The sequence below is a fragment of the Typopeltis vanoorti genome, chromosome 4 (assembly GCF_054136105.1).
Source record: "Typopeltis vanoorti isolate ZY-2024b chromosome 4, IOZ_Tvanoo_1.0, whole genome shotgun sequence".
NCBI lineage: Eukaryota > Metazoa > Arthropoda > Arachnida > Uropygi > Thelyphonidae > Typopeltis > Typopeltis vanoorti.
Window position 1 is genome coordinate 170,142,975 of NC_143552.1, and position 26,520 is coordinate 170,169,494.

The 26,520-nt window shown below is 36.6% G+C and overlaps 1 protein-coding gene across 1 annotated transcript in view; it reads left to right on the forward strand.

The window, feature by feature from the left end:
• The window catches only part of LOC150107842 (cilia- and flagella-associated protein 251-like), a 619,793-nt gene that overhangs the window by 115,730 nt on the left and 477,543 nt on the right, over positions 1-26,520 (forward strand). Inside the window, exon 5 of the mRNA XM_090392197.1 lies at positions 11,196-11,299. Within this exon, the coding sequence (XP_090248323.1) occupies positions 11,196-11,299 (104 nt within the window). The remainder of the gene's footprint in view (positions 1-11,195; positions 11,300-26,520) is intronic.

The window sequence follows — 26,520 nt, forward strand, 5'->3', positions numbered from 1 at the left end:
TACATAAATATACAACAAGCGTTAAATATGAATCATTACATAACTTAAAACACCTAATTTGTAGGAACCATTACATAAGTACAACAGAAACATGTGGAGTATGGAAGCTTGCACATGATCAGTCATTGTTCTGCAGGTGTGTTTGATAATTTGCAGAAAAATTAAAGTCTGATATGTTTAAAGATCTGATAAAAGATTTCCAAATGTCACACAAAATCATTCCTCGGTTTCTGTTGAGAGTGCCTTTTGAGGAGATTATTATCGTAGCCTTTTTGATGTTGCAGGCACTGAAGTTGTCTTCTATATACTGCATGGAGCTCTTATCCCATTCAATGTTGTGGTGAGTGTGGGAGAAATGGAATGTTGTTATTGATGTTTCTAATATGTTCCTTTCGTCTTATTTCTAAACTTCTTGATGTTTGCCCTACGTAATTAAGGCCATAAGAACATGGAATTGTAAATTCTTGGTGTTTTTCGTTTTATTTGTGGGCTGCACCATATGTAAAACTTATGCTATTTACGAAGTTTCACTTAATCTTGTTAATCTCTAACTCTTCCTACTTTCTTTGTTCTCTAAGCCCTTCTGTCTTTGCTCTTACCGCATGCAAAGCTGACTCTATATCTATCTATCACCTGCTATACGATTGTGGTATACTTATTTTCTCAGTATCGTCTGCCAGACAAATTTATTATTTTTATTTACGACTGTGCCAGCCCGGAATAAAACAATAGAGTTTAAGAATTATAAGAACAGGAACAAAGGTAAGGGCTCAGTGAAATCTTCCTAACCATACAGCAAGTCGTGGCTATACTAAATCAACACATGCACACAGGTCCGAATTTATTTGAGATAGTGCATTGACAAATGATCAGATAAAATTGTTGTTCAAACAAAGCATTTTATTCTAACTAAACAGTTGAGATTACAACATAGTGAGGAGTAACTGATTCTCTCAGGATATCTAACTCCAGCAAAGTATTATACCATTGAATTATATACATTTTGCATTCACTCAACATTCACATACTACTTAGCATTATAAAATATACCCTTTACAATAGTATAGAATAACTGTTCCCTCTTACATAACTACCTTCAAGATTTTTTCTTACAACAGCATAATGTATATACACTTGCTCTACCTGATACTATATAACACTTTACACAACTTTACCACCGACCTTTTCTAATACTTATATACAATTCTTACTTATCTATGCTTCAAAGAAAATAACAACAATATCACGTGTTTACTCGCAGTTCTTTCTTTAAAGGCATAGTCCTTTACAGAAGGGACTGTGCTTTGAATCTTTGCTGTTACACATCCTTGCTCCACTGGTGGCTATTCATTGACCTGACATCAAACCTTTTGTGGGAATTGCGGTCAGCTACATGGTGGGAGGGGTGTAAGGTATGGGTAGTAGGGATAGCACCTTTGCCTGCTCAGCAGTTGCATCAAAATATTTGGTGGCTGGGTGGAATTGGTCCCCAATGCTCATGCAACTCTCATTTATGGCTCCAAAGCTGGTAGAGTGCACCAGCGGCCACACCCTGGGACCGTGCCTCGACTGGCATGCAAAACTAAGTGAGGGTATCAGCATTTTATGCTGTAATGAAGGAGAGTGTCTCCTCCTTGTTGCACTTGAAGACTGGAATGGCTGAGTTAGCAGATGACCAAAATTTAATTTGACAGTGGTAATGAAGGATGACAGTGAACTATGTGATATAGTCCGGGCACACTCCTAGACAAAACAGAGATGTGACCAGTCACCTTGGAAAAGACAGGAACCTCACCACGTTACCTTCTGTAGTAAACCATGAAACAGAGAACCATGTCGGATTTAAGCAATAGAGACGAGGTTGGATCCTCTGCAACTTTTGTCTCTTGGAAACATTACAGAGAAGAAGAGAAAGAAACTTGGGAATGTAAGATGGATACTATGAAAATAGCATATGATGAAGATACCTTAAACCCTCCAGGGAGGGTATTCCCCTGATCTTTCACGACTGAAAACTAAGAATCTTCTCTTAAGGCTTGCAACTTGGAATATAAGGATCTTATATGAAGCTGGGAAGTTAGATAACCTTATACAAGAACTTGAAGCAATGAAAATTGACAATGCTGGTATCAATGAAGTCAAATGGACTAATAGTGGAAAAATAAACAGAAAGAGCCATTCAATTATCTACTCATGTGGAGAGAGTCAGAGGAATGGAGTAGCATTTGTACTAAAAAAATAAGATTGTGCAATCCTTAGTTGGATTTTGGCCCATAAGTGACAGGATAATTGCATTAAAAATTGCAGCTCAACCTTTTAATATTTTTATTGTCCAAATATATGCACCTACTTCTGATTACCCAGATGAAGATGTAGAATGTTTCTATGAAGACATTCGAAATGCACTAAACAACACTAAATCAGATGACATAACTATTGTTATGGGAGATCTAAATGCTAAAGTAGGCTCAGAAAAGATATCTTCCTGCATGGGACATAGAAATCCAAGAGGAGAAAGATTCATACAGTTCTGTGAAGAAAACAATCTGGTAATAGCAAATACTTTATTTAGCCACCTTCCTAGAAGACTTTGCACATGGAAAAGTTCCGGAGACAGATGTAGGAACCAGATTCACTATATAATGATTAAAAAAAGATTCCAGAATAACATCTTACAAGCCAAAACATACCCAGAGGCTGATATTGGATCAGATCACAACCCTGTGGTCATTAAAGCAGCAATAAAATTAAAGAAAGCAATGAAACCTCTAAACAGAAAAATATGATCTTCTCTCCCTTAAAAATCAAGAAATACAAGATAAATTTTTAAAGGAACTGGCACAATCCACTGCTGTTAATGTTCCTGATCCCGCCAAGTATCCTTACCTAAAGATGAGATTGAGGATAGATGGCAGAAATTTAAAGAGGGCATAAAAAAGGCAGTAAAACAAACAATTCCCAAATTTGAGAAGAAAATGAGTAAACCCTGGATGAATGACAAGATACTGAAAATGATGGAGGAAAGAAAAAAACACAAAAATTGTTCTGAATACAAGAACTTAAACAAGGAGATTAGGAAAGAATGTAGAATTGTAAACGAACTATGACTCAACAACAAATGCAAGGAAATTGAACTTTTGGACAAAAAGCACAAAACCAGAGAATTTCATGAAAAATTTAGGGAGCTAACTAACAAATCTTGCAAAAGGGTAGGCTCTCATTGCATTGAAGATACAGTGGAAACATCCTAATGGAGAAAGACAAAATAAGGGATAGATGGGTAGAGTATTCAAAGGAACTCTACAATCATGCTAGAATAGATAAGCCAATACAAGAAGATTTGGAGGAGCCTACTATTCTTTCCTGGGAAGTAACAAATGCCATTTGGAAACTGAAACCAGGAAAAGCTCCAGGAATGGATGGAATTATGGCAGAATATCTAAAGGCTTTAGATGAGCTATAAGATCACCGACTGTCATGTGTAACAAAATATATGGAACTGGACGCCTGCGAAAAGATTTTAAGCACTCAATGTTCCTACCAATACCTAAAAAATTGATGACAATCAACTGTGAAGAATACAGAACAATCAGTCTGATCAGTCAGATAGCAAAAGTTATGTTATATATCATCCTAGAAAGAAATAAGCATAAAATCAAAATGGAAATTAATTAAACACAGTCTGGTTTCCAGGAAAATAAAGGAACTAGAGAAGGACTCTTCAACATTAGAACTATTATAAAAAGATATCTGCAGAAGCAGAAAGAAGTCTACTTATGTTTTATTGACCACACAAAGGCCTATGACAATATATAACATGAACAACTAATCAAATGCATCAGAAATTTAGGAGTAGATGATAAAGATACCAGATTACTGATAAATCTATATTGGAAGCAAACTGCCTCAATAAAAATATCAAGAGAAATCTCAGAGGAATTCCCAGTAAAGAAGGGTGTCAGACAAGGCTGTGTTCTTTCTCCTATATTATTTAACCTCTATACTAAAAATATCATCCAGCAATTAAAAGAATTTAAAAGAGTCAGCATAGGAGACAGGAATATAAACAACTTGAGATATGCAGATGATACAGTATTGCTAGCTGAAAATAAAAAAGATCTTCAAAACCTACTAGAAGAGACACTGAAGCTAAGTGAAAAATATGGACTTAATTTCAACTTCAAAAAAACCAAAACCATGCTGGTAACAAGAGAAAAAAGGAAAATACCTGATATAAATATTAAGATCAGAGGAAATACGTTAGATCAAGTAGAGAGTTATATATATTTGGGTCAGCTAATTACAGAGAATGGAAAGTGTGATAAGGAAATATTAAGAAGAATAGTATTGCTAGATCAACTTTTATTAGCATGAAAAACATTCTGACCTCAAGAGAAAATCAATCAAAAAAAACAAGAATTAGGCTGTCCAAATGCTACATATAATCAACACTGCTATATGGAGCAGAAACCTGGACAATATCAAAATATTGTGAAAATAAACTAAAAGCCTTTGAGATGTGGATCCTCAGAAGAATTTTTAGAGTCCCATGGACTGCCAAAAAAACTAATTTAGAAATATTAGAGATGATTGGAGAAGATAGTAATCCGTTGAAAACCATTAAGAAAAGGAAAAACCTTGGTCACATACTAAGGCCTGAATCTCTACAAAAAAAACACTTCTAGAAGGAATGATACAAGGAAAAAGAAGAAGAGGAAGACAAAGAACAGATTGGATGGTAAATATTAAGGACTGGATCTTTTTGTCCTATGAAGAATGTAAAAGAGAAGCACAAACCATACATGGTGGAAGCTCATGGTAGTCAATCTCCTGGAAGGAGATGACATCTGACAACAACACGGTGGGATACATGTTGTTGGACACTCCTTAGAATTCTCTCCGGAACATTCTAAAAGGAATTGCCAATGACGTAGTTCCGACGATGGATGCCAAGCCTCCAGTCACGTACTTCAAATCATCACCTCTTCTCTTCTGTTTGGCCGAAAAAAAAACCAGCAGTTGCAGCAGCAGTAGTCCTTGTAGCAACCTCTCCTCTTTTTTCCCCCTTTCTCCCCTCTTTCCTTCCCTTTTTGAATAAAATTTTTGAAGAATTCAAGAATTCAAAAATCACCTACCCATCAGTGCAGTGACATCACTTTGGTCTTCTCGCCGAAAGTCTTTGCTTCAGGTGCTCCATTTGTTCGCAAGTGGTTGTGAAACTTTTCTGATACACCATTCTTTTTGCTGACTTACAATGTTAATATCACTTAATCCATTTTCTCTAATTTTAAGTACAATATTCAGACAAGAAATATTTAACACGCTTTTCAAGACAGTTTATATTTTGTCTGAATATAATTTATATTCAGACAAAAGATATCTTACTTTTTTTTTCATTATTTAGGTTTGAAATCCCTGAAAATTGAGCTCGACAAGTTAATTATATTAACTTATTGTGCAAGATTTTACAGAATATTGTAAACTCCAGGATGTTTGTTGAAAGGGTTGTTGTCCCTGGGTGAGCGTAACAGATTTTGTACCATCATAATGAGTTTGAAGGCCACTGTAATGTCATGTGATTTCATGAGATTTGCTATTTTAAACAAAAGTTCACTAATAAAAGGGATGGAAACCGAGGCTCTATAATGAATGTCAGATCTGTTATGGAGGGGGATTAGAGAAAAGTATTCTTTGTGCCATTTTTAGGATATCCATTGCTGATGAATAGTTGGAGAATAGAATGTAATTCTTCTGTTTGTGTTTCTTCATCTCTTATAATAGAGATTGTCTTCATTTTCAGCATATGTACAATGCCTAATTGTTGTGAAATATGGTGCAACAAGGAGAAATGTAGATAACGACCTGTATGAACTGGCTTATGGTATGCACCAAGAGAAATGCTTCTGTCTGCTTTTTTTTTCATAATTAGAACATCTAGAAAAGGTAATTTTAAAAGGTAAAATTACCTTTTCTAGACGTTCTAAGTGGAACTGCCCTTAGATGTCCTCAGTGGAATGCCCTCAGCTCAATGTTGTAAAGTGTAAGGTTCTGAAATTTGGTAAGCAACTCAGTGGGGAAACTTTAAAAGAGATAGAGAAGATCAGAAATTTGAGAGTGGTGGTGGATAAGGACCTGAAATTCAAGAACCAAATTGCACAAGTTGTGAAGAAAACACATAGGATAATAGCAATGATTCAGAGGACTATGACATTCAGAGATAAAGAGGTTGTGATGCCATTGTATAAGGTCTTGATCAGGTCACATATGGATTATTGTGCACAGATTTGGTCACCAGGTTTCTTGGTGATGAGGATATGTGAGAAAGGATCCAGAGAAGATTCACACAGGTGGACAGTGGTCTTTGGAATGTAGGGTACAAGGACAGATTGCGAGAATGTAAATTGAAAATCCTCATTAAAGGAGGAAGAGCGAGGATGTGATTGAGACATACCTCAGGGGGTTGTTGTCAGGTTGATACGGAAGAGATTTTTCATAGATTGGGAGAGGGGGTAGAACAAGAGGTCATCACTGGAAACTGTTTGAGGAAAGTGTGAGCAGAGTAGCAAGGAGTAAGTTCTTTGCATAGAGAGTTGGTGAGTAGAATTCATTGCCTGAGTGTGTTGTGAAGGTAGACATATTGAATCAATTTTAAGGTATGGTTGTGTGCGATAGTGTGTACCTCCTACAATGAGTCTCTGACTGCATGGAGGTCAGATGTCAATAATAATAATGATAATAATGGTGGCTGATGGACAGATATCAAACAATTGTATATGCAGAACAGAATCAGATGATGACTGGCAGTGTACCACAGGTCTTTGTGATGGGGATCATTGCTATTTATTTTGTAAATTAATGATATATGGAAAAGATAATGAACAGAAATATTCATTTGTTTACCAATGATAAAAAATTAGCTGTGTAAGAGTTTAAACAAGTTTAATAGTTTAATCTAGCTGTTAGAAGCCTTGTACTTCCATATATTATTATTATTATTATTGTTGCTGCGGGAAACTCCAAGGAGTCGACAGATTCATCGAGGGAGGCCCTAACTTCATGTCAAGAACAACTATTCAACATTCACACAGTGTCTATCCTACCTTGCCTTGAACTCATTCACGGTCGAAGCACCCATAACATACTCTGGAAGCTTATTCCACTCATTCACTACTCTTCAAGTAAAAAACCTAGCTCTAACACCCTTGTCAACCATGCTCTTGCCCAGCTTCCATGCATGGCCCCTAGTCCTCCCACCACCAGTCATATTTTCAAAAATATCTTCTGGATCAATCTTATAAAAACCCTTCAGTAATTTGAATGTCTCAATCATATCACCCCTCCTTCGCCTATCGTCCAATTTCTGCAACCCACAAATCCTCAACCTATTCTCATAAGGTTCATTCCACAGACCTGCTATCATCTTGGTCACTCGTCTCTGGACCCTCTCCACTTCCTCCCCATCACGAAGAAACCCTGGTGCCCATAACTGGGCACAGAAGTCCAGATGGGGTCTTATCAAGGCTCGATACAGAGGAACAACAACTTGTTTGTCTCTGCATGTTAAAGTATTTTTCAGAAGCCAAGTGATTTGGTGAGCTGTTTTAGTCACTTTTGCAATGTGCCCCCTAAACTTCAACTCCCTATCCACCAACACTCCCAAATCCCTGGCCTCATTAATCTCCTGGAGTACAGTTCCACCAATGCGATATACTGCTGCTATTCTTTTCACTCCAAAGTGCATAACCTTACACTTTGCGACATTAAATTGACATCCATTTTTCCGAGCCCAGTCCTCCAAATTATCCAAATCATCCTGTAAAATTTTGACATCCTGTGCACTCACAATTGCTCTACCCAACTTTGCATCATTAGTAAACAAGTGAACACTTCCTCTCAAATCCTTTCCAATATCATTGATGAACAAATTGAAAAGCAGTGGTCCAAGAACAGAGCCCTGCGGCACTCCACTAGTCACAAGACGTCTTTTAGACTCCACTCCTGAATAAACCACTCTCTGGTATCTCTCCTTCAACCAAATATATCCTTATCTCACAGAAGTCTGCATATGGCTAGCCACAATCCAGGTGATCACTTCATAGTCACTCTCACCAATTGGAAGAAAGTGCAAAATTCCAAGAATTCCTAGAACAAAAATAATATTAAAGTAACTGATATAACCACAAGAAATACATATCTTAAAAATATTTAACTGCCATTTTTCATCTTATTCAGGCCTCCAAGGAGTTAAAAGACTCATCACAGGAGGTCCTTCCTAGGAAACACAAAGTCTATCATACCACTCCTTAAACTCATTGACCGTTCTTGCTCTCACCACTCTATCAGGCAATGCATTCCATGGTTCAACCACCCTCCATACAAAAAAAACACTCCTCACCCTCTTTATCACAGTTTCCTTTAGTAACTTCCGTGGATGGTGTCCTTGTCATCACTCCTTCCCGCCGTTCAACCAAGCGAAAGAACTCCTCAGTGTCAACCCTGTAACCACCTCTCAACACTTTAAAAGTCTCAATCATATCACCTCTCATTCTTCTATTCACCAAACTCTGCAGTTCACATTCCCTCAGCTGATCCTCATAACCAACATTGTACAATCCTGAAAAAAAAAAAAATACAATCCTGAAAATGAAATCACTGAAACTGTAAAATCCTGAAAAAAGATTTGAAAGACAGACTTTCAAATCTTGCCATTATATCAATAGCATCAGATATTTTGGATCAACTTGATATACATGATATTATTCGAGAATTTTCATTAATGAAAACTAGAAAAGTTCAATTCGCTAAGTGATTTTTCTTTCTGTTTAAATATTTATTTAACTATTTCTTTACTTTTATTATTTATTTACTTTATTTTTTTCCAAATTATTTTTGTTGTTTTTGTACCCTTCTTGTATGTTTATTTTTTTTTATACTTTTTTTTTTGTAATTTCAGCGTTTTGTTCAATAAACTTATAATTAATATATTTCGTATTTCATTTTCACTCACTGATACGTTTTTACAAAATGATTTTTTATTGGAGTGAGGGGCACAGGGGGGCAACTAAAGTTTTTCACACAGGCGCCGGACACTACTGGTGCACCCCTGATCCATCAACCGCATCATCTACACCAATGCCATCTACTGTCCACTAAGACAATCACAAATCCATGCCCATGGCAGGATTCGAACCTGCAGCTTCTTGGCTGGAGAGCAGATATGCTGACCACTTTGCCAACCAGGCCGGCAATGTTTTCAGTAGGATGGCGCCACTTGCCATACATCAAATGAAACAATGCAATTTTTGTAGGAGTTTTTTAGTGACAGACTTATTTCTAAAGGCGTGTAGGGCTGGTTCGAGGTTTAGAGGTACAGGAGGAGAGTGTGTTTCAAATACTGAGTACTCTGAATGTCAGTAAAGCTGTGGGACTGGATGATATTTCACCACAAGTTTTGAGAGAATGTGCTAGGGAACTGACAGTGCCTTTGACCTGGCTTTTCAATGAAAGTCTGGCTACTGGAAAGGTGCTCATGGAATGGAAGGAAGGTAAGATAGTGATATTGTATAAGGGCGGTAGCAGACTGGAAGTGTCTAATTATAGACCAGTTTGTGTGTCATCATGGAGAAAGTAGTGAAGGATCGTATACAGCATTGGACAGATGAGGGTAATGTTATCTGTGAGAGTCGACATGGATTTGTGAAGGGTGCTCTTGTTTTAGCAATATGCTAGCCTTTTATGATAAAGTTACAAGAGCATTAGATGAGGGAAAGGCATATACTGCTATTTTCTTAGATTTAGCAAAGACATTTGACAGGATGCCACATGATAAGCTGATATTTAAGTTGCAGCACATGGGTCTGGATGTCAGATGGGTCAACTTGATTCTGGATTGGCTGTCCGATAGGTATCAGAGAGTTGTGTATGGTGGGGCAGTTTCAAGGAAGCAGAGGGTTACAAGTGGGGTCTCACAGGGCTCAGTGCTGGGACCTATATTGTTTAACCTTTATATCAATGACATTGTCAGTGGATTGCAGAGAGATGTTCAGTTATTTGCAGATGATGCAAAGCTGGGAAGGTTATTAGTAATAGTGCAGATGCAGCAGCCCTTCAAGAGGATTTGAATAAGCTAGATAGATGGGCAAATGAATGGGGGTGTCAGTTTATTGCAGCAAAATGTAAGGTCTTGAGGTTTGGGAAACATTGATGGGACACTGCACTGCATACTCTATGGGAGGAGTTATACTGGAGGAAGTAGGGGAGACAAGAAATCTAGGATTGATGATTGATAGAAACCTGAAATTTAGGGGACATATTACGACAGTGGTTAAGGTAGCACAGAGGATTGCTGCAATAATGAGAAGGACACCGACCTGCAGAGATAAAACAATTATCATTCCATTGTATAAGACCCTGATCAGACCACACTTGGACTATTGTTCTCAGATTTGGTCCCCAGGATTTGAAGGGGATAAATTAACTGTGGAAAGGGTACAAATGCAGATAACAAAGATGGTTTCAGGACTGTACAATGATAGTTATGAGGATTGGCTGAGGGAATGTGGACTGCAGAGTTTGGTGGATAGAAGGAGGAGAGGTGATATGATTGAGACTTTTAAACTGTTGAGAGGTGGTTACAGGGTTGACACTGGGGAGTTCTTTCGCTTGGTTGAACAGCAGGAAGGAGTGATGACAAGAGGCCATCCCTGGAAGTTACGAAAGGAAACTGTGAGCAAGAGGGTGAGGAGTGGTTTCTTTGCATGGAGGGTGGTTGAACCATAGAATGCATTGCCTGATGGAGTAGTGAGAGCGAGAACGGTCAATGAGTTCAAGGAGTGGTATGATAGACTTTGTGTTTCACACATCGAGGGGGGGGGACCTCCCCTCGATGTGTCTTGATAGACTTTGTGTTTCTTAGGAAGGCCCTCCCACGATGAGTCTTTTGACTCCGTGGAGGCCTGAATAATAATAATAATAAAATGTAAATAATCAGATTAATTTTTCTCTTTTTGTAGTTTGTACATGCAAAAATTTTAAATCTATTTTGATTTGCGTGCGTGTGTATGTGTGTGTGTGTGTTTGTTTGTTTCTTTTTATATTCAGAAGATATGGGTATTTAATTATGTATATATATATATATATATACATATAGTTGCTTGTATTAAATGCTATTAAAAATAATTGCTTATATTTTATAGCGTAACAGTATCTCTTGCACAGCAGCTGCCAAAAGCAAAAGATGGATTTGCACAGCAGATAAAGGTCCTAATAATGTTCTTATCATATGGGATTCAAAAAATGGGTATGTTCTCATTATTGCAAATACTGGCTGCCCTGTTTCTTTCTTTTTTTTTTTTAACACAAATATTAAGTATTATGTATTCCTATATATATATATGATAAAGCTTTAATGACTGTTACTGAGAGATAAAAAGATGACAAGAGACAAGATATATTTAAAAAGATACTACTAGTTTACTAGTTTCGTTGAATAGATCAACATCCTCAGGTATCACAATCAAAGAAATATATAAAAATATTACAGAGACTTAAAAGTGTTATAACAGAACAAGTATAAAAAGACAGTAGAGTGTTTGAAAAACAAATATGAGTATGAGTTCCAAACAAACGTATACTATGTGCTGTCGCGAGTACTGGTGCACTCGATATTGTTATTGTTTCTCTCTTTACAAATGTACCTGCTCAAGAAGTCCTCAATCTTCTCAAGAACAAATTATCAAAGAAACTCTTTGCTCTTCTCTCCCATTGCATAAAGTCAGGATACTTCAAATATGATAATAAGATCTACTTACAAAACTCAGGTCTGACTATGGGCAGCCCACTCTCTCCGATTCTCGCGGATATATTTCTCAACGATTTTGAAGAAATAGCTATTAACTCCTTTCACTTTAAACCAAAAGTCTGGTACCACTATATTGATGATATTTTCCTCATCTAGGAAGATGGTGTCAATAACCTCTATTTATTTTTAGACCACCTAAACAAGCGCCATGAAAAAATCTCTTTCACCTTCGAACTGGAATCAGATGACTGCCTTCCCTTTTTAGACCTCAAACTTACCAGATGTGCTGAGAGCATTAAAATCCCAATTTTTAGAAAGCCTGCTCATACTGATAGATACCTTCATGCTTCCTCCCATCACTATCCCCCACAAAAATGTGGTATTATTTCCACCTTAGCTCACCGAGCCAAATCATTACTTACAGAAGAAACAGAAATTGAAAATGAACTCCTTTTTCTTAAAAAAACTTTTATTAACAATGGTTTCTCTCCAAAGAAAATTGACAAATTTCTTTCCCCCAGGCACTCAACTACTTCTGAAGATCTCTCTTTCCCAAGAGCCATCATCTCCTTGCCTTACATCAGCTCTCTCTCACCAAAACTGGCCAAGATTCTCAAGAAATTTAACTTCAAAACTTGCTTCACTACGCTTCCAAAACTTCGTTCATTACTTAGCAAACATAAACAGAAACATCTTCCTACTCAGTATCCAGTAGTGTACAAGATTTTGTGTGATTGTGGAAAGCCATACTATGGGCAGACTGCCAAATCCATCCTTCTACGTTTGGATGAACACCGTAGAGATATCTCCTATAACTGGACTAGAGCTAGCGCTCTCTCTAGCCACGTTCTCTTTTCAGCTAACTCAGATGAAGGCCGCCAACATATTGTAAACTGGACTCAAACTTCTAACATCCATGTGTGCTACAATGAACTCGAAAGAAAGATTGTCGAATCCAGGGAAATTTCTCTAGATTCCTCTCATATCAACAACAGCTTGAGTTACAATCTCTCTCTCTGATGCACACGTTGCTTCTGTTCAGTACTGGCGCACTCGCGACAGCGTGTAGTATACATTCGTTTGGAACTCATACTCGCATTTGTTTTTCAAACACGCTACTGTCTTTTTATACTTGTTCTGTTATTACAATTTTAAGTCTCTGTAATATTTTTATATATTTCTTTGATTGTGATACCTGATCTATTCATTGATCTATTCAACGAAACTAGTAAACTAGTAGTATCTTTTTAAATATATCTTGTCATCTTTTTATCTCTCGGTAACAGTCATTAAAACTTTATCATTAATTTAATATTCCAGCCGAGTAAAATTGAATTCGCATAATATACATACATACATATATATATATATATATATATATATATATATATATATATATATATATATATATAACAATTTGTAGTATTAACTCGGAATTGGGATATGTTCATATTTATATATACTGACTATAACCGAGACTAGAATAACAATTAAATTTATTCAAAATGCAACATGTTTCATCGGATTGTCCGACTTCTTCAGGCCTGGGAAAGAAATATTGTATCACTATAAAAACGACTGTTATAAAATTCAGTTAGCTTTGAACTGTAGCTACAGTCCGTGTTGAAGTTCTATTGTTAAGCTGCTGCATACGTCTGATTTCACGAGTGTGCCAATATTGGATAGCAGAGCTGAAAGAGTCTGGTAGATTATAGCTAAGGTTATTATTTATGTAATGAGGGTCCATAACAATTTCCTTAGACTCGATTATGTGGCGCTCCACCTTGTCACGGCATATATGAATGTTTGAAGTTGTTGTCCAGTTTATGTCATGTTGACGGCCTTCATCATTTGTGTTTACTGAAAACAGTACATGGCTAGACAGGGAACTTGCTCTAGTTCTTTTGTACGCAATGTCCCTCTTGTGAGCTTGTTTGTATTTGCTTAAAATCGATCTTAGATTAGGAGGAGTAGAGAAACAGGTTTTTATGTTGAACTTTCGTAAAATTCTTCTTAGTTTCGTGGAGAGTGAGCTGATATATGGTAAGGAGATATAACCTTTGGGGTTGTCTTGTGTTTCTGAGTCGTTTTGATGGCGGCGGTATAGATGCTTATTAATAGTTTTCGACGAGTAACCATTACTTGTGAAGGTTTTTTGTAGATGTTGTAGTTCATTTTTTAGCTCTTCATCATGTGACAGTATAGATCTGGCATGATGTGCTAGGGTTGAGATGATACCCTTTCTGTGTAGGATAATGATGTGAGGACGCATGCAGGTATCTATCTGTGTGTGTAGATTTTCTAAAGATTGAGGATTTTGATAGAATCAGATATCTTAGTAAGTCTTACGTCCAGGAAGGGAAGAGATCCATTTTCTTCAAACTCCATTGTTAATTTGATATCTTGGTGGAAGTTGTTTAAATGATTTAAAAATGACTGAAGGTTATTGGTGCCATGTTCCCAGATAAGAAATATGTCATCTACAAATCTCAGCCAAATTTTTGGTTTAAGAGTAGCTGAGGAGATTGCCTTTTGTTCAAAATCTTCAAAAAAAAGATGTTAGCTAATATAGGAGACAGGGGGCTGCCCATTGCCAATCCCTTATTTTGTTTGTAAACTTTTTTTCATATTGAAAGTAGCCGGAGTGAATGCAATTTGACAGCAAGGAAAACATCTTTTTTGAAATCTTGTTCTTTAAAATATCGAGAACCTCTTGAGTTGGAACGTTTGTAAAGAGAGCCACCACGTCAAAGCTCACCATGATATCTGAATGCTAAAGTTTTAAAATTTTGATTTTCGAGATGAAATCTGTTGTTTTTTATATATGAAGAAGAATTTCCTGTAAAACCTTTTAAAGATGAAGCCAGAAACTTACTCGCCTACCTACAGCTTATCTAATTTTCTGGCTTCATCTTTAATCTAAGCCTCATCATGTTTTTGGAGTACTTTCATAAAAACCTTACTCGGCATACTGAGGCGACTAATGCCTCTGTAATTATTGCATTCTGTTTTATCTCCTTTTTTTGTATATAGGAGTTATGACTGATTTGGTCCAATCAGTAGGCACTGCTTCATTTTTGTAGATCCTTTCAAATAATGTTTTTAATGTTTCCAAAAGTTGTTCCTTTACTGCTTTTAAGAATTCTGCATGTATTTGATCAATGCCAGGTGCTTTCCTAGTTTTTAGTTTTTCTATGCTGTGTGCTATTATTTCTTGGGTAAAGATATTTGTTTCCTCTTCCATTTCAGTGGCTGGAATCGTAATATCCTAGGAGCTATTTTTATTATATAAATCTTTGAAGTATTCTTCCCATCTGGCCATTCTTTTTGTTTTACTTTCAATTAATTGTCTCTCTTTGTTTTTGATCATTATAATTTTTGTTGTCCATGTCTTCCTAATTTAGTCTATTTGTTTATATAATCCATGAAGGGTATTTTCTTTTGACAGCTTTTCTGCCATTTTGCATTTTTCTTCTAACCAGTTATTCTTGTCTCTTTTAACTAGTTTTCTAATTTCTCTGGTTAATCTATTGTATTCATTTCTGTTATAATTCTGTTTTAGTTTCATGCTTTTCTTTTGATCGCTTAACCTTTCTCTTTCTTTCTCTTTCTGCCGAATTCAATGTTATTTCTTTTAATTTGCACCAATGTTCTTCAATGTTTATATTCTGTTTTGGTAGTTCCTTCAGGTTTTTATCTAGTTCTAGTTGATATTTTCTTAGAATATTGTTGTCTTGTAGTTTTTTTACATTCAGTCTCCTTTTGACTCTAAAAGTGCTTCCAGATTTTAACTTTATTATTAGGTTTGCTAATACTAGCTTATGGTCTGACCCACAGTCCAGAGAAGGATCTGCAGTTTATCTGTCTGGTGATGTCCATGTCCATTTTCTTTGGGGTTTTGGATGTTTAAAGAGAGTGTTGGTTATTATCAGTCTATTATTTGAGCAGAAGTTTAGCAATCTTTTGCCACGTTCATTGCTTTCTCCATACCCAAACTTTCTGATTACTCTTGGCCAGGTATCCCAGTCTTTGCCTACTTTTGCATTTAAGTCCCCCATTACAATTAGGAGATCTTGACTTGATCTGCTGTACTGCTTTTTTGCAAGACATCATCAGAAGACAGTGAGGAGTTCTGTATAGAACTCCTCACTGTCTTCTGATGATGTCGAAGTTGGTGAGTATACTTGAATAATAGTTAGTGATCTGATTGATGTTTTAAATCTTGTTTTAATTATCCTACAATCCTATCTCACCTAGGATTGTAGGATAATTAAATAGAGAATGTAGGATCAAAAAACAATAGAGAGTTTTGATCCTTTGGTTTTAATGTAAGTGCTACTCCTTCTTGGTGTTTGTTGTCCTCCCTGCCTGAAGATAAGATTTTGTACTGTCCATGGCGGAATTCTCCTTTTCCAGTCCATCTGGTTTTGCAGGGTCCAATCACTTCCCATTGGTAGTTGTTTAGTTCATGCAGTAGTATTTCTAATGCTCCTGCCTGGTGAAGAGTTCTTACATTCCATGTTCCTATGCTTGTTATGTTTTTCCTGTCTATTAGGTGATGTTTTGTTCCAATAGCATATTTTTTGCCTTCACTATCTTGGTTCCCTAATAGTGGGCACGACCCTTGTTTTGACCGGGCGACGGTCGAGCCGGCATGTATCTTTAGGTTGTTTAGAGTTCATTCGGTTTCAGTGGTTAAGTTTTCGTCAAGTGTCAACCACCACTCCTTGACCTGAATTCAGCCACTTTTTTTAGTAGATAGTGGAAACTACAGTTTGAAAGGAAAGAGTTACCCCCTTGCCCTCGAGTTGCTCTAATAGCACTGGGGGGGGGGGGGGAAGGAGTAAGAAGTAAGAGAGAGTAGAGGGAAAGAAGAGTAGAAGACCAGTCTCCAGATATGATACACCAAGTGTATATTGTATGAAGTAAGAGATCAGGTCTAGCTTGGGTATCTCAGGTATTTTGGGTATCCATTTTAATATTTATTTAAACAAAGGTTTAAATAAGTATTAAAATAATTACTAATGATACATTTAATTAATTGTAATTAATAGGTTACAACCAATTTTGATAATTTTCTTAATTCAATTAATAATTCAGTAAACTTAATCATAGATAATGGTGAATTAGTGGAACGAATTGCCAGAGGTAGTTGTGAGAAGTACAATAGGTATTGCTTGAATAATGGTTAGTATGGGGGTCTTCCATGATGAATCTTCTGACTGTGAAGTTACCCATATAACAAAATAATAATAAGAAGAAATGATAGTATTCGTTAAACAAAGACAATTAATAATAATTCATGTAGTTAATTAATTAGCAGATTTAAAAAGTATTATCTCTCATAAAGGGATAGACGTAAATCATCAGATCTGTTTTAGTTATCTTACATTAGTTACTAAGGTCACACTTTTTTAGAATTGTCTGTTCTATAATCCTGTACTGAAGATGCCTATGACACTTAGGCAAAAATTCAACAATAAATAATTTTTAATGTGATCTTTCCTCCATTTTTATAGTTTATATATACCGATAATAAAAGTATCAGAAATAAGAGGGAGGAATTTTTGGCATCGGTTAATGCTAAAAATTGATGTCAGTGACTTTTGGCAACTATGACAAAGTTATTGACATTAGTGAGACTTGGCTGATAGCAGGTGATGTGGTTACAGGGATAGAATATGATGAGTGTAATATTTTTAGGAAGAGAGAAGATAGGATGGGGGAAGCAGTATTGCTGATGATAAAAGCAGATGAATTGCAGCCAAAAAAAGTGTATGAAACAGGCATGTTGATAAAAGTTCATTTGATTCATTCTGGTTTATGATTGAGGCTAATAGGACAGATTATACAGTTGGTTGCTGCTATAGCCAAGGAAGGGCAAGGGATAATGTGGAAGCATGCATTAGCAAATTAGCGCAATGAGTTCAGATTGATTAATTATTATGGTGGACTTCAATCACAGAGACATAGACTGGAAGGAGGAAAGATCACATGGCAGGAAGGAAATGGAATTTATATGCCTGTTAAGAAATAATTACTTGAAGTAGCATGTGATGAAGGAAACTCTGGGTATGAGAGTGTTGGATCTGGTCATAGGATCAAAAGATCTCTCCATAACCAATGTGACTATACTGCTCTGATTGAGGAGAGTGATCTTGCAGCCTTGACTTAGTAAGTGCAAAACATGTGGAATTTTTAATACCTTTAATGGGACATATGCACTACTTATAAAGTAACTATATGGCTTACACTAACAGTGTGATACTGTGTATGTCAACTGTGACCGAGACACGAGATTATATGCTCACGAATTATGACTTATTATTTGAATTCATCTTTTGAATTTAGTTAATGGTCTGTCTCCCTGACAAAGGCCATTTAATGTTGGATGAAATATATTGGAGGTTTTAAAGCTGTAAAGTTTTTTAAGCCATAACGTCACTTTATAATGTAAAATTTTCAGTTTAGAAGAGCGGTTATATGTAGAACTGCAAGGTAGGTAATTATGAGAAGTTTAGGAGGCATCCTGAAGCCATGGTATAAGAATCTGCAAGGGAAGAATGTTAGCAATGCATGAAAGAAAGACAAAGGGTATATGAAGGAAGCAACATATGCCTGTATACTTAAGGTTCAAGAGGCTAAATTGCAGTTGGATGAGTAGTATCATAAAACAGGAGCTGCAAAAATATAGCAAAAGGTATATAATTATGGTGAAATGTGATCAGCAAACTAATGAGCAAATACAAGGCTCAAGAAAGTGACCAGCATGGTAACACAAGTAAGGAAGGTAAATTCAGATTATGAGGAGAAATTAGCAGATCAGGCCAAAGGAAATCCCAAAGATTCATATTTAAGAATTTAGGGAGACACGAAACACACGTGTTGAGATGATTATTTTACTAATTATTAATAAAATAACACTTGATGTTTCGAACCCTGTATTGAGGTAATTATCAGAAGGATACATGTGTATAGGGAACCAAGCTACACGCTCTTGCACTCTATACCGGTAAATAAAATCTACACTGTTACTTAATCTTTTTCTTAGCCTGACCTCTTGCGATAATTAAATAAAATAAAAATAAATAAAAATTAAAAAAAAGAAAAAAGAAAAAAAATTATAATTAATAAATAAAATAAATAAAAAACTATTCAATAAACTCTGCTAAAGTCCTCATGTACTAAGATTCTTCTGGATTTATACAGTTCAGATTGTTATACTATGATTTTCTTCAGGCTTGTACAGTTCAAGTTGCTATTGAATGTTAAGAAGAAAAAAAAAAAAAAGAAAACACTTCACCAGGTCTTCTTGTAGTGGAATTTTCTTTTTCTAGCTTGTTCTGGTTGCTATAAAGGTTGTAAATGGGTCCTCCACATTCTTGGAATGGTTAAACCATCATTTTTCTTCAGATTTGGGTTATGTTTAAGCATTTCACATGCTTCTTTTAATTAGTAAAATAATCATCTCAACACGTGTGTTTTGTGTCCCTAAATTCTTAAATATGAATAGTGATCACCATGTAACCTTAAAAGAAATCCCAAAGAGTTCTTTCACTGTGTATAAAAGGAAGAATGACTATGGAAGGATAACTTTTAACATGTGCTGGTGAAGTAAGGTGAACAGAATTAGATGAAAGAGTTGAGTTACTAAGTGACCACTTTGCAAACAGCTTTGCATCTAGGTAATCCTTCGCATCCATATTGCTCTGATAGATATGACAGGAATTGATGTTGAGAATAGAGGTTAATGAATTACATGTACTTAAGATATTGCAGAATATCAATGCAAAACAGCTGTGGGATTAGATGAGATATCAGCTTGTGTTTTTTGTGAATGTGTGAAAGAAAACTAGCAGTGCTTCTAACTTGGCTGTTTATCATACATCTCAGCTTTAAAGTTCCGGTGAGTTGAATAAGGGAGTGGAAGGAGAGTAAAATAATTCCTTTGCATAAAAGGGTCTCTAAGACTGCAGTAGGTCAATTATAGACCAATCTCTATTTCAGGAGTGGTGACTAAAAGTTTGACCAACTTTTCCAATATGCTGCTACTAATGCCTCCAAAAAGTTAAGAAGGTTTGAGCATGGTTAGTAGTTAGAAGGGGACCAATCGTTCGATGGTGTTGGCACATTCTCCTCGATGAGTCTTTGGACTCCCTGGAGGTGTCACATAATAATAATAAAAACTATTGGAAAAGTTGGTTACAGACAGAATTCAGGAATGGGTGGATAAGAATATGATATTCTATGGGTAGCAGCATAGCTTTGTGAATAGTCGGTCATGCCTTTTACTAACTTTTTATAAAGAGTGACACCTGAGTTGAATAAAGAGAATGGATACCTGATACCATGTTCACAGAATTCTTTGCCAGCAATTCATCACAGGAAAATTTCTTTGCTGGAATATTTTAAAAAATATCATCATCATCATCATCATCTGATGATGATGATGATGATATAATATTTTATACTGTATAAAGTGAAATTAATATTTTGTAATTTACTGATCAGTGAGGTCTCAAATTTCTCTCTATTTCTTAAAATGTTACTCCTTGCACCAAATATAAGAATGTTTATTTTTGAAACTTTATTTGACTAACTTTTTATAAAGAGTGACACCTGAGTATGCCTTGTGTTGTCTTAGAAAACACAAAGTCTATCATACCACTCCTGAAACTTATTGACCATTCTCACTCTCACCACTCTATCAGGCAATGCATTCCATGATTCAACCATCCTCCATGCAAAGAAACCACTCCTCACCCTCTTCTTCACAGTTTCCTTTCGTAACTTCCAGGGATATCCCCTTGTCATCACTCCTTCCCGCTGTTCAACCAAGCGAAAGAACTCCCCAGCGTCAACCCTGTAACCACCTCTCAACAGGTTAAAAGTCTCAATCAAATCACCTCTCCTTCTTCTATCCACCAAACTCTGCAGTCCACATTCCCTGAGCCACAGGGCTGCATTTACCATTAGGCGTATGAAGCACAAGCTGGGGCCCACATTTTAAAACCTTACTCCTCACAAAGAACAATAAAAAAAATAGCATAGTTATTGTTGCAAAATAAAATACTTATTTTTAAATATCAAATTCATAAAATGAAAACTAGAGGCCGCTGAAAAATTTATGAGGCCTCCTGCTTCCAGTTGAAATACATTGTTCTTTCCTTAGAATATAAAACTAACAGGCACTCCTGTATTCCATAAAATTCATGTATGTAAGTGTACCATTTCTTTGCTAGACGTATATACACGTTCAGCACACCTAGATAATATTCTATCCACCTGTTGAAAGAACATGGATAAAAAGTGCATTTTGACCTTCATGTCCATTAGAAGGGGCAATGATTCTTCACGCTGAAAAGAACACTTTAGTAGATTACCTGCTATAAGTAGTAGCTAAGTTTAGTTGCCTACAGCAAAAAACGCAGTTGCTTGCCGTTTGCTAGTTAACCAGAATCTAAGTTATATCAGACTAAATACCTATGAGTTATATTAATTTCTTGCTGCTTGTTTTTATCATATAATTATACTTTTTAATGCCAGCGCAAAATAAGAAATCCTTTCATACTTTCTTCAATTCATATTGTATCACTTTGGAAGATCAATGTCACTATCAGTTTTTTTGCTAATTATTTTAAATGTTGTTTTTAAAATTTTTTAAATTTTTTAAAAATTTTAAAAGTCTCCCAGAATTTGATTGAAGATAATTATTTTTGTAAAACAATTATTTTATAAATTCATGAAAATCCGAATCTAATAATGAATACAGCCTCCATCTGTTCCAAATTAAGTTTTCTTTTTTATTCTTAATCTTAGTTCGAAGGTTAGTTCACAGATTGCGCAGAGGTTTGCACTTTTAAATTTTGCTTTATAGAGAATCATACGTAATCACTCACTACAAATCGAAATACATGGCAGTTATGAAGTCAACTGTTATGTACATATTTTTGGCTAATTTTGATATTATGCAGCAGTTTTGAAGTAGCAATATTTTCCCTATGGATACAGTTTATCTTTCAAAACATGTGTAGGTGCATGTGTGAAAATGAAATTTTATTTCCAAAATTTTCATAACAGAATTAATTCTCCTTTAATGGCTAACTCCCCCCCCCCCCCCCACACACACAAAATGCTGCTAGATAAAATATGTGCACTTTCTTTTTGTTTGAATTCGTTATTTTTCCAAAGTAATTGTACCAGAGAACTTTTAATATTCTGATACCGAAATTAAATTGTGATTATTATAAGTTAGCAAATATTGTATATTTTTTCATTTACATTATTTCCTAATAAGTATAAATCATTATATTATGTAATATTGGGGAAATTAATGTTTAAAAAACAGTTTCATCGTACAATAGCAATATCAGAATAAAATGTTTTGAACATCTGAAAACAATCAGAAAGATGAAAAATATAATAATAAAATAAAATACATTTCTGTGGGTATTTGGCTATTTGTATGGACTTTTTAGGGGGGGGGTGTCTCAATCCCCCATCTGCTGGGGGGGATTGAGACACTCCCCCCCACACACACTAGTAGTGTTGCCTTGTGGTACATTGTTGGTGCTTCAGACAAAAGAAGCCCCAGAGATGAATCACAGGCAACATTAAGCTAATGCCTCAAACAAGGCATCCAAAGGTTTCCGAGCCTCCTGGACTACTTACAATTATGATGAATACAAAACATAAAAAGTTCCATGCCGGCTTGACCATAACCCGGAATAATAAGAATTGCATTGCTTGTTTAGGCGGAGGGCAAGCTTCGAAAAATATGTTCGAGTCCCCTAATCAACACTACCTCAAGATATGTTCCCTAAACATAGAATGGCTATCTAAATCCAGAGCCAAAGTCATCGCAAAATAGCCAAAGATAAAGCAATTGACGTCTTGGCTCTCCAGAAAACTCATGTGCCTGACACAGCCCTCAATAGACTAAAGATTCCAGGACTCATTCTCGTGTCTTATAACTGTCACCTCAAGCATGGCCTAGCAACCTATATGCAGCCTGGTCTCAAGGATGTGACCAAAAGTGTTCCTGATACAGAATACTCCATAGGTATCAAAGTTCAAAATATCACCATGTCTACAAACCTCCATCTCAATCCTGGCCTGATCAAATGGACCGACCTCCTCCTCACCCTGTTATCTATGTTGGTGACTTCAATTCCCATCACACCCTGTGGGCTATTCCTCTAACAACCGGGATGGTAATAATCTAGCTAACTGGATGGACACACATATAACTTGTATTTGAATTATAATGCCAAGCAGGATGGCACTCTTTACTCAGCCAGATGGAACAGAACCTACACCCCATATCTGTGCATAGTCACTAAAGACTCCGAAGACCACCCTCTTCCATCAACCAGAACCATCCTTAACAGATTCCCTAATAGTCAACAACGTCCTACGTTAATAGAGATAGGAACATCAATCCCAGTCATCAGCGGAACACCAATCATTAGTTGGAATCTCCGCAGGTCCAACTGGACTGCATTTCAAAAACAAATTGAGCAAACCATTAGAACAATTCCACCCACTCCTAGCTGCTATCCTAGATTTGTTAAACTACTCAAATCTGCAGTAAAAGCCTCTATCCCTAGAGGCTACAGAAAACAATATATCCCATGTTGGATTAAAGAAAGTGAGAAACTCCTAGCCAAATATGAGGAAACTGAAGATCTAACTATTGCTAATTAGCTCATATCAACCCTGGATAAAAACAGAAAGGAAAGATGGATCTCAACCATCAATGAACTCAATTTCGTCACATCTAGTCGGAGAAGCTGGTCACTTATGAGAAAATTAGGTTGAGCAGAGCCCATGACACATAAAACAACAGAGATAACTCCTGATCAAATGGCTAACCATTTATTGAAAATCTCCAAGATTCATCCCAGCTCTACCAGGAAAATTGCTGTACAAGCTTCCACCAGACAAATCCTGAAGACGGAACCTGAGCTTCCTGAACTCCTGCACCCAGTATCTTGGGAAGAGGTACAAATAGCCTTAAAACTTACTAAGAATGGCAAAGCTGCAGGAGTGGATGGTATACTCCCTGAGTTCCTAAAACATCTTTGACAACATGGCCAAACATGGCTGGCTGCCCTTTTGCCCTTTTCTCAGAAATCATCATGACTGATAAACTACCAAAGCTGTTGCAGGAAGCCAAAATAATTGCCATGTCCAAACCAGGGAAAGATCCAAATGATGTCAAAAACCTATGACCTATCTCCTTGCTTTGCACCACCTTTAAGCTCTTTGAAAGAATTCTCCTTAAAAGAATTTCACCACTCATCGAAAGAGCACTCCTGACTGAACAAGCTGGCTTCAGGCCAGGAAGAAGTTGCTGACCAGGTTTTGGCCCTGACAACTCAAATTGAAGCAGGCTTCCAGAAGAAACTTAAATCTGGAGCCACTTTCATTGACCTAACATCTGCTTATGACACTGTCTGGATCAGGGGCCTCCTCCTAAAACTAGGAAATATTATAAAGTGTAAAAAAAAACTTTCCAATGTTTTGAATCTATTCTCTCCAACAGAAAGATCCAAGTCCATATTGGCAGCAAAAAGAGTAGGCCCAGATTCCTTCACAGCGGTCTTCCTCAGGGCTCTGTGTTATTCCCTATACTTTTTAACATCTACATGTATGATCTTACCTCATACCAGATCAAGCAAGTATATGTACGCCAATGACCTAGCGATCTTACATCAATCCACCTCCTTTACCAACCTAGAATCAACCTTGAATACAGACCTGAACACCCTGGAAGAGTACTTCAAGCAGTGGTACTCGAAGCCAAATCCAACAAAAACAGTGTCCTCAGTATTTCACCTGTACAATGCAGAGGCAAATCAACAACTCAACCTTTCTTTCTGTGGAAAAATGGTAGAACACGAGCCTCATCCAAAATACCTTGGAGTGAATCTGGACAGAAGCCTAACCTATAAAAGGCACATCATCAACCTCTCCAATAAAATTAAAACCAGAAATAATATCATTTCAAGGCTTTCTGGAACAACCTGGAGTTGTGGCGCAGAAGTCCTAAGGTCGTCTGCACTAGCCCTCGCATTCTCTGCAGCAAAATATTGTGCCCCTGTCTGGGAAAGAAGTGCACACACTAACATTATAGACACCTAGCTAAACTCTACCATGCACACAATTAGTGGACAGTGAGAAGCACCCCTCTCTCCTGGGGTGCTTTTTCTAGCTATTCTTAATGCCTATTCTAGCTAACATTGCTCCACCACATATACGGAGAAGACAAGCCTCGATTGAGGAATTTAATAAAGCAACGAGCAACCCACTCCTGTGCCTTTGCCAGACTTTCATAAACCCACCTAGTCTTTGCCTCAAATCTAGAAAGCCTCTCTCTGGTCCATGAATGAACTCTCTTCAGCTGCGCTGCCATCAATATCTGACATATGGAGAGAATACAGGTCCAACAATCTCCCAACAAATGGCTTCCTGGTAGAAGATCCCTGTGCTCTCAGCCTGGTTTTGATCTTCCTAGGAAGATTTGGTCATCAATGAACAGGGCAGATGTGGGCTACCTTCTACACAAATGGGAGCTGTCAAATCACCCTTATTGTGATTGTTCTCCCGTGGCTCAGAAGATTACTCATATTGTGTATGACTGCCCAAGGTGCCAATTTCACAGTGGTGGCCTACACGACATCCACAAGGTGATGGATGAGGCCTTGGATTGGCTTTCCAGCCTGGACCTTGACCTGCAGTTGATATGGTGGTGGCAGTGGTTATGGAGGAAAAAGATGATCACGGTCCTGTCTCACCACGAAGACATTATTGTTGTAATCACTCTCATAGTCCTCATCATAGTATCAGCAGAACTCCTCCTCATGTTTGAAGATGATAATGCAATGTGTGGGCCTCCTCTAATGGATCAAGTTTTCTCACACAAGACACAACTGCTCTCTAATTAAACCTCAGATACAGCTACATTTATGTTGTGAAGTGTTGTGAGAACATGCAGCTTTGTCATACTTGTTGCAGCAGGACGATAATTGTCCCTGGCTTGATTATGACAAGTTACTTTTGTTTTATTTTTTAAAAAAAGGAAAGACTTAGAAAGCAGATTGTGCCTTTTATGTAATGAACTTTTATATGTTAAGATTTTCATCATTTGTTTCTGAAAATTGTGATTGTACTTTTCGCTTACCAGTTTCATGTAGCCATAAGCATAAATAAATAAATATAGTGTGTCTACTGGACGTGTGAGTTTCTCATTTTCTCAGTAATTTTCGTCAGCTTACGGACTGTTACTAGAGCAGAAAGGAATAAATCTATAACCCCCCCCCCCCTCAAAAAAAAACATAAATGATTATGTAATACATATGCACCTTTTCTTTTAAATAATTCAAATCTTTTTTTTTTTTTCAAGATAATTGTATCAAATTATTTATAATTCGATAATAAAAATGAAACTGATCACTATAAATTAAGAAATCATTTTGGTATAACTGTTGTATCAGCCTGTAAAAGATGTCAGTATTTCTGTGTTAGAATGTCTGTAATCAATAATGGAAAACGAAACAAGACATTCTTGATGTATTCTGCATTACAGCTAGGCAATTTAGTGTGATTTCTGGGGAAACTTTCTCTCTTGTCTTTCTCAATAGCAGTGGGAGTAAGTTTAGCTTTTCCTCCAGCTAAGAGGATTATTATGGAGTATTTCAAAGATGTAGTAATATTTA